This window comes from Hetaerina americana, unplaced genomic scaffold (genome assembly GCF_022747635.1).
Source record: "Hetaerina americana unplaced genomic scaffold, ioHetAmer1.1.p SCAF_1, whole genome shotgun sequence".
In the NCBI taxonomy this organism is placed as follows: Eukaryota; Metazoa; Arthropoda; class Insecta; order Odonata; family Calopterygidae; genus Hetaerina; species Hetaerina americana.
In genome coordinates, this window is record NW_027286069.1 from 35,088,485 (window position 1) to 35,106,955 (window position 18,471).

Here is an 18,471-nt window from a genome sequence, read left to right on the forward strand (position 1 = left end):
TGATGCTGAATTAAATTCCAGATGAATGAGTTGTCCCTATCGTGCATCATTTGAAATTAGGCTTCAGTCATCACTTTCCGAAAGGTTCCCTCACGGCGCGATGAAAGAACTCAAAGCCTGAGAATTGCAAAGACAAATATTTGAATATTTACTCTCAGGCACAGAAGAACAAAGAAACAATTGCAAATTCATAATGCTGTCACACGAATGGAATGAAGCGATAATATGCAGCTTTGCATACTCTTTGGCTATTTAAATTTTGACTGCATCAAAATCATTTTTTCTGCCCACGATTTTTGGCTACGTAGCCAAGAAGAATGGATCATGTGAGGACTGATTTTTTTTGCGCCGGCTGGAATATTCCACGCTGTAATTATTTTTAAAGGCCGTCGGGACTGCGGGATGATTTCAATTTTTGGCGAGACGAGCTATTTACTAGATAGTAATGACGGGGTGCAATGATATTAAAAGTGGTTAATACGATGCCTCTGATTTTCCGCCTGGTTGAAAGCCTAATGGGACAAAAATACGCGGGATGGATTGAGGGAGGGAGTGACCCAAATGAAAGTGAACCGCGCAACACCCCCGAGGGAGGGGCAGAGGGGAGGGGAGTTGGGGCAATTCCGACAACAAACTATTCCATTATTCGCTCCCTACCGACGCGATTATGGGGAGGGAGTGGGAGGGTGTGTCGAGGGGATGGGGGAAGTAAATTTGAGGGGCAGGGCATCGATCGGGTGGGGTGGGAGCCCCAGAGTGGCGTCTCCCTGTCGGTCGCCAGTTCGCATCCCACCATTCCCCCTTGTCCTTCCACCGCTTCTACATCTTCAGTCTTTTTTCATATTCACTCTCTCTCACTCTCTTTTCCCCTTCTCTCCTTTTCCTCCTCTTTCCATTTGTGTGTGTGTGTGTCTGGATGTAAGTATTTTTGTGAAATATCATTTCCAAAAGTCTGTCAGCAGTCCCCGGCATCCCGAGAGTCGAAAAAATGTTAAACGTTCGCGTCATGCTGGCATTAAATTACGGGGGGGCGGGGGGCGGGGGGCGGGGGGGGGGAAGTAGATAGATTGAAGTTGCGATGGATTTAAGTTGCTCCGAGTGGCCGGAGTGCCTGTCAACATTGAATGCCAACAACGAACGTTTTAACCTTTACCCAATTCTCGGCGCGCCGATGATTGAATACATACTTTTGGAACTTATTGAACATGCGTAGGGACATCTTCAGACACACCCACCCATAGCAAGAATGGTAGAGAGAGAAACAGGCATGGCGTGCGCTAAAAACATACGTAGATATGCAACAAAGAAGGAAACAGTTTTTCTCTATCCGTCCTCGTCAGTGTCAGAGTTATTTACGAGTTGCATAAACACTGCTTAATATATTTCCATAATTAATATTTTACATTTGTTGTTGTTTCAACATCCTTCTACTTTTTAATATCCTGATACACGAGGTCTATTCAAAAAGTATCGCGAATTTTGTGTTTAAAAAAAAATATTTATTTATTCATGAATATCTATTTTTTCTCCTCCTAAATAATCCCCATTAGATATTATGCACTTGTGCCAACGTTTTTTCCCAATCCTCGAAGCCCTTGAAAAAATCATTTTTTGTTATCTTGTTCAGCTCCGCCTTCGATGCAGTCGTTATCTCGTCGATCGTTGCGTAGCGTTGTCCTTTTATGGGCCTCTTCAGCTTCGGGAACAAGAAAAAGTCACTGGGGGGCAGATATGAGGAATACGGTGGCTGCGGCATCATTTGTGTGTTGCTTTTGGCCAAAAATTCGCGCACAAGTAACGATGTGTGAGCAGGGGCGTTTTCATTGTGCAAAAGCCAATGTTTGCTCTTTCTCGTGCAGCAGTATTTCAATGAAGATAAAGGATATTAAATATTAAGTGTAGAAAAATACCATGTAGTATTTCTTCATTTCGAGAATATGGAGAAAGTCTCCACAAAACGAAGCCTGATTCAACTTGTTTCAGTGTACACATTATTCTGACAGTGAGGAATGTGGGTGGAACCACCGAGAATTCAAAAAAGCAGTGTCTCATTTTATTGTATACGTATTTATGTTTCAAAGTATATTTTCATCAAACGGTGACTTCGAATTATCACACACACTGCATGCATGCCTATATCTCCCTCCATCACTCTTCCGATTTCTACTTCTCTTTCCATCTTCAGCCTCTTTAGGCTCTCTATCCCTATCACACTCGACCCCGCCCTCCAAAATGCCACGCCCCCCATAGTGTAGGTCGCATACTTCTTGATTCGTGAACATTTCATCTTAACTTATCCCAAAGTTGTGATTAGGCGTTTAGAAATAAGATATTATTGTGTACATACTATCCGTTTTTCGCACTATTTAATGATGTGATTAAGAATCGAAATGATTAAACCATATTCAACAAAGGTTTGCTACTCCAAATAGGTAAATCTACTATTTTCAAATATAACTACTTTTGTAGTTATATTTGAACTACCTTTGGGTGAATGTAAATTTTTTGAGCAGATTTCTATCAATAGTCCCGATCGCAATAGCCCTACATTAAAGTGTTCAAAATCTTCCATCTTAGGAGTGTTTGCCATGAGTTTATTCCTGCTTTTATTTTTCCCGAACCCCTGGCTTTAATAAACATAAATCAATAACTGCGATGTATAACTGAAGTGAATTCATCTGAATTTCATTCATTGGGGGCTTTAATTATCGAATCCCTATATATGTGCCCTAACATCGATATGAATTATGTTTTTGCTCAACATATTTCTATATCGGAGTTCAAGGACACTGCCGATATCGACTTCATCAGAAAAATAATTTTTGTGAAGTTCATAATGATAGGCCATTATATTAAGCCATTCTAAGTCCATCCAAATATTTAAAATCATTACGCACAATTGGAGGGTTGTGATAATCTCAACATTATAGCGACTGAAAGAAATTTCGGCTGGTAGCAATATTTTTGAAGTAACGAATTCAGTTTACGGAGGATATGGTTTTTGATATGGCCATTCTCTAATCTAAACCTTGTGTTTATCGCATAAACACGAGTCCCCGTCTTACTTAAGAACCTTAGCCACGCGAAAAAATTACTAAACAGATAAACGAATTTTTTAAAAATGTCTCGAATTTAAATATCGTAACCAGCTTCAGCGGCTTTATCTGGTTACCATTTGCCTGAGCGCGACCCCATATCTCTCAGCATTTGAGGTGTTCTTTCATTAACGCAGGGGAAAGGTTTTCACGTGTTCAGTATTTCGTAACAATGGATTTCCGCGAGGCGAAGGTCACCGCAGCTAAGTTCTACTCAGCCTCAACCGCGAGCGCCACTTCCTTGCGATACGCAGTCGGTCACCAACCCCTCATCCCAACCTCCGGTTCGTATAAACCTTCTTCCTCCAAACCCCTCACCCCACCATCCCCTTTCCCCACCCTTTGTGTTCGAGGGATTGGGGTGGGGGGTTGAGCGACGTCCCCCTCCCGCCTGCGGAACTGCAATATGCCGCATCGCCTCTGAGCATTGCCCGCCCGCCCTCTTCCATCCTCTACCCCCTTTCGCCCCCCTTTATCCTCTCACCCCCCCACTCTCTCCTCCAACCCTCGAACCCCCCCCCACCCTACTTCCCGCTAGTACCGTACCCGCCCTCCGTCTCCCCCGCGTGGCGTCGTGGATGGCGAAGGACTGACTCTTCGGATACTCCATCCTTCCTCCCACCCTCTTCTTATGCTCGTCCACTTGCCAAAAAGTATTTTTGGGCGGCGTCTTAGGGGTCGTCGCAATGGGGCGTCGCGCCGAGAGGACGGAGTGGTGGGATCCACCGAGGGTTTTCCCTTCCGTTTCTGGACGGAGGCGTTGGAAAGAATGGGAATGGCAACGAGGTGGAAGAGTCGGGATGGGAGGGTGGGGGAGGGGAGGGGCAGCAAGTAGATGGATGCATTGGACGTAAATATTTTAGGAAGCGATGGGAAACCTAGAATGATCGAGTTAATTTCCTCCATGGGCGCAAACCCATTTCTCTTCCCCCTTCTATCTCCCTTATTTCTACCACTCTCTTCTTTCTCCTCCTCTCGCTCTTTTTACTTATTTCTTCTGTCCTCTCTCTTTTTCTACCTATCTGTCACTATGTTTCCACCATTTTCTCTCCTTCGTTATGTCCCTTTATCTCTTTCTTTCTACCTCTCTCCTTCTTTCCACTGCCACTTCTTAATTTTACTAATCCATCTCCTTTTTATTCCTCTCTCTTCTTCTTTCCACTTCTCTTTCTCAATCTTTCTTATCCTTCCCCTCTCTACCTATCTTTTATTCTCTCCCTATGAATACCCCTCTTTCTCACTCATCTCTCTTCCTCTCTCTCTCACTATTTCCCTGCCTTCTCTCTCGGCTCTTTTCCCTCATTCCGATTCTTGGCCCGAGCTGACCGCTCGTTTTCTTCTTTGTGCTCGAGAAGAATAGCTTCGTTACGAGAAAAAATCGCTGGCGCAGTTATGAGAGAGGGCAACTTCACGAACACGCAATTTTCTTTCGTACTTTTCCGCATGCTTTTTATCGCCGTCGCCTTTTCTTCGCGTTACGTGAATGGTGTAATGATCCCGAACCCTGAGCGCAATGCCTACGAACCAGGAAGTCTAGACGGTGATGGGCAGGGCATGAACCTCGTCATCTGGCAGCCGTGGACTAAGTATCCGGCGAGACAAAATGAAACACAGCACAACTGAGCTCCCTTTTTGATCCCACTATGGTTATCATCTTCAGAATAATATATGTTTAAAATTAGCAGAAAGAGCTTGAAACACGTGGTGAGAAGAATTAAAAGTGAGCAGCATACGTGGGCCTCGAATCGTTCCACCATGTCGGACAACTGAAGAAATGGCACCTTTGATAAATTTAAACGAACCTTATGCTGTTCAATTCAAATTCTACGTACAGATTCTCTCAAGTACATGATACCATTTCCAAGAACATGGATTTATCGCAAGATTACTCTGAGCGTTTGAAGCACGATAAGTTTCAGATCTCAGAAAGTGAGCAACGTAGTGTTTGTTTGATTTTATCTCGTCAAACATTTCATTCGTGACTTCCAGACCAGTCCGTTCGCAAATTTTCATTTTCCATTCTATTTTTCATGATATTAAGGCTTCGTAGGGAAGAATTGAAAAAGGGTTTCAGACAATAGGGTTCAACGGGTTGAGAAGATTGCGGATGCTTGCTCACATGATTCCAAACTACTGTGCTGGTGATTTCATCAAGGTGTCTCTTAATATACCTGAGAAGTAATTTAGTTGTCAAAATGTTGGACTTGTTCATGGATATCATAAATATAAATATAGAGATACTGGGGTTTACCTATCAAAACCTTACTAGTATGAATCATATTTTCAGGAATTGTTTGTGTGTGTGTTGCGTGAGTGTGTGTGATTCTCCTCCCCATCCCCAACAAGAGCGGAGTCTCAAACGCAAGTTGCGCGTGACTGAAATTCGGAAATGTTACCGAGGACCGCACGAATTATTCATTGGCGTGAGACCTGTCGTATCCCGTGGTATTCCTTCGCTTCAAGATCGGAAGATATTTCTCCGAATGGCGTTTTGCCAATGTATTCGGGGACCTCTCGATTTTATGTGCAGCATGGAAGAGGAAGGAATAGGCGGGTTTCTCCGGTCGCGTATCCGGGGAAGACAAAGATGCACTGAAACGAACCTCGAGTCTCGCGTGCAATATAGGTATCGGTCCGAATTATTCACAACCCGTGCTGACGTAATTGAATGCCGGGATGATTAATGTGTCCCCGTAAAGGTTTGAATCGAATGAATAGGCTCCATCGTGTTGATTTATTTAAGCATTCACTAGTCAAGATTTCCAAGTAAGCAAACTGCAGGCGATTTCACACGCCTTCCATTCCCAGAATGAGGATTGAATTATTGATTTCTTTGGTTGGAGCGTTTTGTGACCCAATATTATATCATTGTCTAATAACAGTCGTATCCTTACGTAACACAAAATTATCAATGAAATTAATTATCAGTCGGAGGGATTTTATAAAATGTACGTAGTATAATGTATAACTCATAAAATACTCGTGGCTATTCATTCCGAGGAGAGTAACGACTGGTCAAAATCTGATATGCTCTATTCTAAAGAATAAAAACGGATAAAGTGTGATAAAAGAAGTGAATGTGAAATCGCACAATGATCTTAGATCAGAAGGCTATTTATTTCAATAGTGGACGGTAGTTACCCAAAGAGTCCTTCAAAATCTCAATGAACGGCATCGGATTTGGTGCACGTCTAAACTTACGTGTTGGGGGTTGTGGATGAATCTGCGAAAGAGGTCGCCTGCGACACCACCAAGGAAAATTTATTCGGATGAAAGGATGACAGGCCAACGCGGCTCCACTATAGCAATCCCCGAGGCGGCGCCTGTAAAACCCTTCTACAAGGGAGTTGGTAGCCTCCTACGTAATGTACAGACAGCTGTCGGCGTCGATTCCATCCGACAGCCCCCATGCTCAAAGTTGAAGGGCGCGGGGTTAATAAACCATCACTTCTCGCCACCCGTCGGCTACCACGACAGGGGCAGGCACCGGGTCCTAGGAGCGGACATAGGAGAGAGGGTTGTCGAGCGAGAGACAACCCTCGCGCGGTGGGATCAATGTCATTGTGCCAGCTCTTGAATTCCTGTACTCGATTCAAGGCCTTCCCTTCGTCAGGGAAGTTGGTGCACGCGCATCCCGGGACGATTCATATCCCCTCCGGATAAGCGTCACCCTCTTCACCCTTGGTGAGCGAGCTTTTGTTCGGAACGTGTCACCGCAAGAAGGGAGAATGAGATCGAAGTTTGCCCAAGACAGAACACCGAAATAATCCTATTCCACGGTGTTCGACGACGTCTTTTAAAAATGAAAAAAAATCAATCTTTCGATTACGTAGCCGTGTGAAATGAAGCAAAGGAATACAGCGTAGAATTCATTTTTGGGGGGGATTGAGAGAGAAGTTGGCCTGATTTTCGCGAGAACCGTGGCCATCGTGACATTAAGTTCCGAGCGACTAACCGAAATTCAGTCCAATTTGGAATGAAGTATTATTCTTGGCACATGTGTTGAATATATCACTTCACTCTAGGAGATTTACGCGGTGCAATGTCATTGAAGAACGGCGTCTTCTGCGCGTTCCTCCGCCTAGGTCCACACTGGTGGCAAAACAGATTCGCACAAGTTGCAACGGACGTCTTCAGGTCAGAAGCGCAACAAAGAGAAGACTTCTGACCTGTAGACGCCCACAGCCGCGAAACTGATGCCGCACAGCAACATGGACCTACGTGGAAATACTCGTGAAAGACGCTGGTCATAATACTTCCTCGTCTTTAGATATCTTTCATTTTCCTCTAAACCTCACCTCGTGGACGCAACAGAACTTTATCAGAGAGATACTTTTAAGATATTTAACAAAAACATAAATGCTTTTGTGGCACATTTCTCTTAACATTCAAATTACTGCCAATCACGGTTTTCCTCTAACCAACTAATCCTGATAGTGGCAAAGTAGTATATTAGATCTTGGAATACGTACATGTTTGATTAAGTTGAGTGTTCATTTTGTCAGAGAGTATTGAAATTCTTCCTAAATCTAAAGCATTTCCACGAAAAGATATTTTGTATTTCACATTCAACCCAAGCCTCCAGAACTGGAGATTTTAACGTAAGACATCAACTTGCGCTTAGACAATCATTGGCATAACAATATGCTCCGCCCCTCTTCTTATGACAATTTGGAAAATAGTGATTGAGAATCAAAGAATGCTGTCGTGGGATATATATGTTTTTGTTAAATAATGGAAGGTTTTTCTCGATTGGTTCGGAGCATCTACTAAGAGGTTGTACCTGTAATTAAATTTTAATTTAAATGATAAATGGGCCAAGGATACGCAAACCGACGTTTGAGACTCCTAATCACAAGAACTGAACACTTAATTTACTTAAGAATGTTGCAGAAAATGAACCGTCAACGTCTTGAGATGCTGGCCTGAAATAAATGTGTTAGGAAATAAGCGTTAAAAGCAAGTATATCAATTTTGAACTCAAAACTAGCACAGTTTTTTAAAGCACGCTTTATTATAGAGTTGGTATGAAATAGTTGATAATTCCATGTAGTTACCACAAGAGTTTTCTGTTAACTTTTATTAATTTTGCAAGAGATAATTGTAGATTCTCTTGGGTATTTTAATTCTACATTTGATAGCTCCTGATTTTTAAACGCCAATATCACAAAAGATATTTCTTTTGCCAATTTAACTTAGAGTGTTTTCTATAATTAAGCTTCATAATAAACCTCACCTGCTGACTCATTTTGTGATTATTTTTCGCTACAGTGCATGATGAATTTTGTTCACTAGAGGTAAACTTAAACTAATATTAACATTTTACTATTACAATTCATTATATTTGTGTAATCTCTTTGTCTGTGATTCTAACTTTTTTCCTCCTCTTTCACCCGACTCCTTCCCTGACCCGCCCGTCGTGACCTCTGATCCCACTACTGCCGCCCGGAAACATCAATACCCATCAAAATCTCCACATTCCCTCTCATTCCCCGTGGGAGTTCCAAAACATTTTCTCTCTCATTTTTCTCATCAAATGAAAAACCTCCAATACCTAATCAATTACTAACCACCTGACCCAATTTGCACGTGCACGTATCAATCGACCTCACTGATCATCCCATCCATTTCGCGGACTAACGAACGCTTGTGCCACTAAAAAACTTATGTTATTACTTTTGTTTGACTAACCGGCTTTGATTGTCTAACACGCTAAAAAATAATCGCGGGACGCCGTTTAATCTCTCTGTTGAAACGAATGCATCCGATGGTGGCATTCGCTCAACCTGTTCCCGATGGTTCTCATTCCCTCCGCGGTGCATTTCCGCACGAACGCCATCGTCCTCATCTCGCGATTTTGTTTCGTTTCGGCCCCGTTCACTGCGCAATGCCGCGCGTCATTTCTTTTATTTTTTTTATCCTCGGGAAACAAATCCAATGGTGAACGACCGTTCGGGATCCGACGAACGCCAAATCACTTTCTTATGTACACCTACGTGACGGAAAAAATATGAAACGAACGACATGCTCATCACCCCGCCCCCCTCGGCCCCGCTCAATTTGCTCCCCCATCGTTTAAATCGCCTCCCGTGATGCCACCGACCCGCGCGACCATTCCGCGTGGGCGTGCCCACATCCGTCCCGACATGTCCATCGGAACTTCCTCCATCCTACCCACACCACACACGTCCACACTCAACCCCAATGCCTTCCAATGACCTCCCGCTCGTCTTCACGCATAACAAACGCGGAAACGACTCATCACCATTCCCTCGGGGAACTTTCCGATTCTCCCCAAATGACGTTTGCCCCCACTGGGTTGAACATCCTCGGCCCATCCTGGTATCCTGGAACTCCTCCGTGATCACACCCACCCTTTTTCCATGCAATCCCATTTCTCAACTATCCTCCCTATACGGAACTTTTCAAATCAATCAATCGTCTGATGACCCGACCCACAACCCTCCACGACGAATCATCTGTCCGACACCGACCGACCCTTTGACACCACTTAATTCCCTCTACCCTCCCCCGTGCCCCATCATTCCACCCTGCCTCTTCCTCCTCCTCCCCCCGCATCGTGCCTCCCCTGATCCCGAATCCCTCTGGCACCACCCCCCTCTCTACTTGCAGAATATGAAAGCGTTCGACGCACTTGCACCTCCAAACTCCAGATCAACCTCTTCATGGTGGATCACGTCTGCATGATGGAAAGTAGCGGCACCGGTCACATGTGTTTCTGCGAGGAGGACATGTGCAATTCGGCTCTCCCCAACCACCCCTTGGCCTACCACAACCACCCCCCCCTCGTGGCAGCCGCCGTCTTCGCCTTGGCCACCGCACTAGCAGCCGCTGCCGCCCCGCGCCTCGCGCTGCGCTCGTAGACTCCGCGCGCGTCGCTCTCTCCCGACAAACGGAAAGAAAAAAATTATTTGAAAAAAAAATCATACTCCACCACAGCAACTATCCCCAGGAAAAAAATTATATAAATATACATAAAACCCCTCCCTCAACCTCCCCTCAAAATTTTTAAACTCTCCTCGGGATTTCCCTCCCACAACTTCACGACGCCAGAGCAGCCCACCGCCGCCTCGCCTGCCGCCGCCACCACCGCCCGCCGCCCAAATACCTCGCCCGAAATATTATTTGAAATCAAATGTAATATCTCCACCAAATCCATACAGAGAGAATAGAGTACTCATTAGTTATTTTATCGGCCAGTTTTGTTGTGCATCTCCACCAGTAAAGCCTCCCCTCCTGAGTAGGCAAGACACCCAAATTCCCCGCAGCACTAGAGAGGGATACACGCAGAGGGAAACGTCACGCACGGAAAATCTCGGCCCAGCTATTACTATTTCCATCAGCCTCGCGAGCGTTCGTGGATTCGGGGTTCGTCTCCGTGGACACAAAAAGGGATCGGTCCGTCCCGTCAGGGACATTCAGGAGTTTCTTTTGAATGCGCGCGTCTCGTTTGATTCGGTTTCATTCCTCCCCAGTCCGTTCGACGAGGAGCGCACCCCCCGACGCGCGCCATCTTGCCGATCTAATGGCAGTTATTTAAAGCGATGCTAATTATATCCGACTTAGGATCAACGCGGTCCCCTCTCGAGTCAGTCCTCCCACTCCAACGGTTCCGCGGAATACAAATAATAATAAACAAAGTAAATTAAGACGTGAAATAATTTGGCATTTTGGCGGGGAAGGGGGGAGGATTAATTTTTTTCGGTCTCGTTGTGCCCAGTTGTACTTCCTCTCAGACTTTTGTATGAAAATGACGTCCAGTCGGGTCCGCCGCAGCGTCACCCTGCCGGCCGACGGTCGAGTTTTGTTATCCCGGGCGGAAATTCTGGAGTAGCGGCGTTGTGTCACGTTGCCGGCGACTCTTTTGAGCGCGCGCAACTGTTTTTTTCGTGGTCATTCCGATGCGTCGTTGTCAGCGGGGCTTAATAAAATACATGTTACCAACGTGGAAGTTTAATGTTACATATATATAGATATATATATATATATATATATTAAAAATTTTTAATGACGATGGCTCAATGTAGATTCAATTGCAGTGATAAGGATTGGGTTGAAAGGACGGAAGATTTAACGGTTGCGTAGTTAAAAAGAGAAACCAAAAACCGTCGATCAAGAGGAGGAATGTTGAAGAATGATGAAAAAGATAATGTGTCCGTCTTTAAGAAAATAAACGAGTTATATATTAAATATATATATGTGTGTGTGTATGTCCAAAAGTTTGATACTAATGATGACCGCACCATTTATTCCTCACGAATTTAATACGAATCACCGACACAATAGCTGTGCTCCTTTAAAGAAAAAAGCAGGAAAAGTATTTTTTAAAAATGTTCAACACGCGATCTCTTCTTCCATTTTCAGCTCGCGTCCATTCCGCAGGCCTCCCGATTCGAGCAAGCCGCTTTCGGAGAAAAACAAGGCCAGTAAAAATCCCCAGTATGCCAGTTCACTCTCTTGCGACGCCCCCCCCCTTCCCCCGCTTGACGCAAACGTTTTGAGCGAAAAATATATATCCTTTCGCGCATTCACCCAGGTCCCGAAAATAAGTCGAAAATGCTCCCCACCCACTGGAAAAAAAATAACTGAAAGAAAATATGGAATCAAATCGCTGACCACGGCTCGAGAATCGTCAATACATTCTTCTTCGGCAAGAGGGAGCATACCACCGCCAGGTCGATCTTGAAACCACCACAAGGGCGTTTGGATTAAAATTTTTTAAATGGCGAGGGCCTGGGATGGCGTTTTGTGCGCCCTCCCCATCACTTTTTCTCTCTCCATCTGCGATTATTTTTATTTTTCCTCTTCCACCCATCCCCGGGTCGAAATCCACGCGCGCGTCTTTGTTGCAGGATTCCCATGAAGGTCGGCCCGATCCGCGGGATAGTCCCTCCCCCCCTCACGGACCGAACGACCGAAGGCGTCCAAAAACAAGCAATTGGCCTCCTCCTCCCTTCACGTCCCCCTCGCAAGACGCCAGAGCGCGCGGTTACGAGCGCGAGGCAGTCGCGGCGAGAGCAGGCGCGCGCGCGCGCAGCGTCTACGAAATCGCATGTCCGGTGGTCTCACTCACCCTCCTGTCCGCAACAACTACTCGGTGGTCCAACACGGGGGGAGAGCTGAGGCGCCAATGGTGTCCAGAAGGTGTCTAGTCGCCGCACTTTCCGCTGTGTATTCGTTTTCCCGATCCCTAATGACTCGAAACCCCCTTCAACCAACCACAAAAGAAAAAATATATCTATATATATATAAATTAACTGTATAAATTGCTATGCATACCAACCTTTTAATTATTCCCTTAAACGACGCCATGAAGTGCTCCACTGACCCCGATTTGCTATCAAGATTATCGTGCCTGAAAAACCCTCTAGGAAAATAAAAGAAACAATTCAAACCTGCGCTCTCTCAACCTGTTCATATCAGAACTCTTCAAGCCTTCTTATCATCAACCTTCCTGTCCAAGACCTCTTTGTCTCTTTCCTTGCATTCCCCCGTATCCATCGCATCTTTCACTATCTGTATCTCTCTCTCTTTCTCTGCATCAAGGAAGAAGCTAGAAGTATGGAGATGAACTTGAAAAACTAAATATTCGCCTAATGTTGCCTCCTGACGAATCTCTGCTGAAGCCAGTGTGTAGACTTAAAAAAAAATTACAAAATGCTGCCTTCCTATTTCAAGCTCGATCGGTGCCTGCCCGCTTCGTTTTCTATATCTCTATCCATCTCTCTGTCTCTATCTTTCTCTACCATGCTAGTATCTCTACTGTTTATATGATGCCTGAAAACATTCACCTAGATACAATTTTTAGATTTTGGAGTGTAAAATTGTGAAATACAACATTTTTGTTAGTACTCACAATAAAGGTTTGTGGTTAATCCATTTTTCTCTGAGTTGTTACTTTGAAGAGAGTGTGAATTGTATAAGAGGATTGCAGCCAGGCTCTAGTACTTTTAAAAGAAACAATTTATCTTCCTTTTGCAATAGAATTGTTACGAAATGAACATTTGGTGAAGATGTTTAGTGATATTTGTAAGACTGCTTAAGGAAATTCAACCTTCTTCTGTTCTTGAAAGTTCATTTATTGATTTATTTATTCCCATTAGTGTTTGCGTATGTAAATGAGATGCATACAAATTATGTATGTAAATATATATATATATATATATTATATGTGCACGCATTCAAATGTTGTGTGAATATGACATTAGCTTGATCCACATCGTATTTGCAATCAACGGTTGATCATTCCACCCACCACTGACCGCCCATTCATTTTTTTTATTGAGACTGTGGATTATAATACCTTGATGTCATTCTAGTGGGATATACCGTTAGTAAATGTACATTATATTGCGGATGTAATACGACATTGTCGAAAATCTACATAACGAAATCCTAATGGTAGGTATATTCTTTCCCAAGGGGTCACAGAGACATTAAATGCAATTATCATTAAAACCAAATTTTGGATCATAGCTGTTTCATTATTCAACGATGTCATCAAGTGTGAGGTTGAAAATCATTAGCCCAAAAAATTATGTGATTGTATGTTTAATGATGTTGATTGCGGCATTGAATTTGTGTCCCCTCTGGATGCAAGTGACTGCGTGCAATTGTCAAATTATTTACCTAACCCGGAGATTGTTAGATTTTTCTAACTTTTGAAATTCCGTCAGTTTAAAACTTTCATTTATGTGGATTACGTAGGAATTCCTCCCCCCCCCCCCCCTTCGCAACCAAGATTTTTGGGTTTAAAATTTTCAACTACAATTTACAATTTTTAAATCAAATATTTGTGAATGAGTGGTGAGAAAGTGATATATAAATTGTTGTTTGACATGAAGAACTTATTAAATGTTGTTGCTTCATAATTCTGAAACTTGTTGAAGCCCAAACCTTCCCCTATTTAATTATATTAAAATTATTGACATCATTTTCATTTTGAAATTTGTTTTATTTGAGTTGATGTATAAGTTTTATTTTCCATAAATGAGCTCTCAAATACCAATGAAATGTTAATTGATATTAGACGAAGGGTTAACTAAACAATGGTTATACATAGCCCTGAGCTTTGGCTGTGAGTGTTACGTTGGCTTTGGAGCCTGTTATTGATTGTATAGTTATTAGATTTGTTGAGCACTGTATACTTTATAAAATGTAGTCTATGAATGTATGAAATATGCATTTTTATTAAAAATTCTTGCAAGCATGAACGAATGCTATTTTCATTGAGGATCTTCATTGTTATTTAATTTTACTCATGTAAATAGTCTCGCCCTTATCGATTTCCATTTATTGTGTCTTATTCCAATTATTGTATATCCAGTTATTAAATGATTTTCCAAAATGATTGTGCTACAATTTTCAATAAAATTTTACAAGTAAACATGCTTTTTTTAAATTTTTATTGTCTCCAATCTTCCTGCCATCACTTGTAAGGTGAGTCAATAGAATTACCCAACATGCTCCTCCGATGTTATTTTGAGATGTGATTTTGCAAGTCTTGTGAAGATGGCTTGTGATAAAAAAATCAAAGTATTGTTATCTGATAACTTAATAATTTTAATCACGATTATTCTTCGTAAAAAGGAGCTTATGTTTTGTTATTTAAAATTCCGAAATCTAATATTCTTTTATAATCACTTAATAGAATGTCCTTTGCATTTATATTCTATTAAATGTTACTCATGTCTCTACTCCTGGTGGAATATCATACCTACCTAATTTTCTAAAGTCAATTAAAATAATTCGAGTGTAAAAAAATTTTTCGACCTCTGTTTTTGATCTTGTCAAGAAAACAAACCTATTTCAGTGGAACAAATTGTTAAAAAAATGTTTGACCAGGCATATTTAATTGGATAAGATAAAATGTATTACGCCCACAAATACTTAAAAACCAAATCATTTCCAGAATCTATGGGAAAATTCTAATTTCAAAAATTATTATACATGAACCAAAACCATGAAGTCCAAGCTTCCATGATATTAGAAGCTTAGACTTCAACGAAATTAAGTTGGATTTTACCTAATATAACTTCAATTGCCTGAGTGCATTTAAATTTGCCGTTAAAATAGACTTAAAAATGTTATGGAGTATGCAAAAGAAAACTTGGGTAAATAATTTCAAGCGGCATAATTAAGACAGTGATGTGAAAAAGAATTGGTACAACTTAGTAACATGGAACGTTGGCCTTGAAAGTTTAGTAGCTATTCAATTCGACAATTTCAAAGTGTAAAAATCTGATTCTTAAAACTTAGAATTTAGTAGCTACTGGCGTGACATAATCTAACCCTTCATTACATTATCTTCGTTCCTTTCTTATTACACCTCATTGTCGGCAAAAATATAGAAAGTAATAATACTTTACACTTTTAGACTTGACTTCATGGAATTTTTTGATATCCAAATTAAATGAGTTCGTAATTTTCCACGGACTTTATTTTGCGGTTCAACGACTGTATGTGTAACTTGTACCTGATGATGCCGCAAGTCGGATTGGAGGCCGCAAGTCGGAAACGCGTTGTACCGCAAAATAGTGTGTGGAAAATTAAAAACTCAATTAATATGGACAAAGAAAGCAAGGATGAAGAACTCTGAAAGAACCCAAGTATATCTTTCAGTTTCATCAACCTCATTAATGCTTAGCAAAATAAATAGAAACTGATTAATTTTCAGGCAATTTATTTTATCCGTGCTGTATTGCCTGCGATACACTCAGGTTCTTCTCCACATAGGTTCAATACTAGAGATTTCCTATCTCCTTCTCGGTGCTGTTCTAATATATTGCTTGTAATCATTACAGCCTGCATCCCTTAGAAGCCTAACCGATCCACTCTATATTTACGCTCAACTAGATAGATATATAGATACAGGTCTTTATTTGGGTGAAATTGAGACATAATGGTCCCTTCTTCCATTAAGCTGGGGTCAAATAGCGTGGGGAATTCCTGTGATACGTACATTAAATCGAAGAAAGAGTTGTTTTTAGGTGTTGTCCACTCCTAATCCCTTCCTCTCTACTCGATACTGGTCAAGTTCATTTGGAAAGGGCAACTGTGGCTTCCGTAGTCGGATAATTAGTGCTAAAACTTTTCTCAACCAATATTATGAGACATCAAAAAATTCACAGACGACATATCAGAGTAATACTCTCCTCACTATCACCTTCTTCACTATGGTATTGCCCGTTTTGCCGATAATAGTTGTATGCCTACTTAGATTCGTACACTCTTGTCCACTTCCTCGGCTCTTCCGTACTTTCTTCTTTCTTTAAGGACTTCACAATTTTCAATTGGTCTCCTCCCTCGCCCCCGCTCACCTAACATTATCTCTTTTATCAAGACCTTCATAATCCCACTCACAAACACATTCACTTCTAAAAACACAAACATTCACTTCTAAAAGTTTGAGTGACACATAGGGTATGGAATAGCAAAAACCCAAAGCAAGACTTAAGAATGAGAATGTATAAATCAATTATAAGACCAATAATGCCATAAGTATACAACGGGAACAGAAAATGAAACACCAAAGACAAAACAGCAGATGGAGAACGCAGTTATGAAAGTATTAAGAAAAATCAGAGGGAGTACGGCGAGAGAGGAACGAAAACATAAGAGAGGTGCGTAAAATCGAAACAGAAGGAGATGACTGTGAGTATTTTGTAAAATCAAGCGAATGAAACATATATTGACCGGATGGATAAGAATAGAAAGCTAAAGAAAAATATGCTCCAAGCGAGATGAGAGAAATGGCAAAGGACAGGTGGGAAGAAAGCATGCGGATGGCAAAACAGAGAACAAAAAGTGGATGAGAAAGCTTGAAAGAAGGAGAAGAGAGATAACAAATTCAGGCGTTAATGGCTTTGTGGAGCTCCTTTTACATTGTGGACATCTACTCCGTTTGGCTTCATTTTCTCCCGATTCCACACCAAAAATAAACATTTCCCGAATAAATTTCACGCCGCTTCATGTCATTTCTCAATTGAGTAAACATTCTTTAAACGTTTTACTTTCAGTAACAAAAAATTTGTCGGTGAAATTAATATTTATTAGCACTCCGAAATATATTAACAAATATCTACCCAAGCCGAATTTTAATACTAGGCTACACATTATGGAAGATGTAAGGAAATTCTCAATGTTTTGTTTTATTTTTCTTTTACAATTGCACAGAAGAAAATTGGTGCATTATTCGCTCTGAGTCCTCTGAAAATGTATAAAATCTCTTCTGTATCTACAAGAGAGGCAAGTGGGGATGAGAGGCCAGCGTAACGTATGACTCTCTACGTTAAAGTGAAATGAAAATAATTGGTAACTATTGCAAAATCATTGTTGATTTCCTTTACTCCCTCAATGAAAATCACCGCTACGTTTATGCACAAATATATTCAATGACTATACCAGTTGTAAAAACTCCTGCATACCTTATAATTCACACCGTTGTCTCTCTGTGTAGGTACGAAAATTCTGTTATTAAGTTACGAAAGTGCACTTACTCTCTTCCATTATTTCTTCTACGCTGTCCTATCCTTGCAGAATTCTTTCGCCTCTGTCACAATCATACATCACTCGTGCTGACCCTAGAGATCGAATCCTTTTCTCAAGTTAACCTTCAATCACATTCAACTATAACTTTCTCAGTGCTCCCCTTCCTCTCAAACCATTCATCACCTCTCATCACATTCATTCCTCAACCTCCCAACACATTCATCTCTCATTCAGTAATGTCTATAATTGATGCATCCAGTCCACATTATGTCATAACCTACTCATTCACCCCATCTATCCTGTTTTTACAGAAAATAATTCTCAGGTCAGAAAATAATTCCCATGCCCACCGTATTTAGTCAACATTCACGCTATCGCTGGCATACTCAAGTCTCGCTTCAATAGAATGTGGAGTGGAGTACATTATTATACACGGATATCTTCGCTGCCCTAGGCACTTATGAATGTTTTTAAATACTCCAAATCCTGCTTACGAACAACCTTCCAGCTAGAATTTGCAAATGCGAAAACTGGAGTCTTCTCATAATTGAACAAGTGGGTGGCTTTGTAAAGCTTGGCAGAAAACATGCCAAAATCGGTAGAATATATGCAAATATAGATAGATAAACGTCTTTAATTTTGCCAGAATAAAGACGTTTATCTATCTGGCAAAATTGAAGACGTTTATCTATCTATCTATATATTCTACCGCATCTGACAAGTGTGCTGCCAAACTCTACAAAATCATCCACTCCTACAATTATTTTTCCGTTTACCATGCTGCAATACCAGTTTTGTATAGTTAAATTTAGTACTAGGACAGAGTTTAGTCTGCTATCTTCAGGTTGCATAGGAAAAACAATGG

The 18,471-nt window shown here is 41.6% G+C and overlaps 1 protein-coding gene across 5 annotated transcripts in view; it reads left to right on the top strand.

The window, feature by feature from the left end:
- qvr (protein quiver) overlaps window positions 1-14,329 on the top strand; it is a 129,539-nt gene extending 115,210 nt beyond the window's left edge. For all 5 annotated transcript variants that reach the window (XM_071588242.1, XM_071588208.1, XM_071588234.1 and 2 more), the window contains one exon: window positions 9,729-14,329. In XM_071588242.1, coding sequence (XP_071444343.1) covers window positions 9,729-9,979 — 251 coding nt within the window. In that variant the 3' untranslated portion in view covers window positions 9,980-14,329. The remainder of the gene's footprint in view (window positions 1-9,728) is intronic.
- The last annotated feature ends 4,142 nt before the right edge of the window (window positions 14,330-18,471 follow it).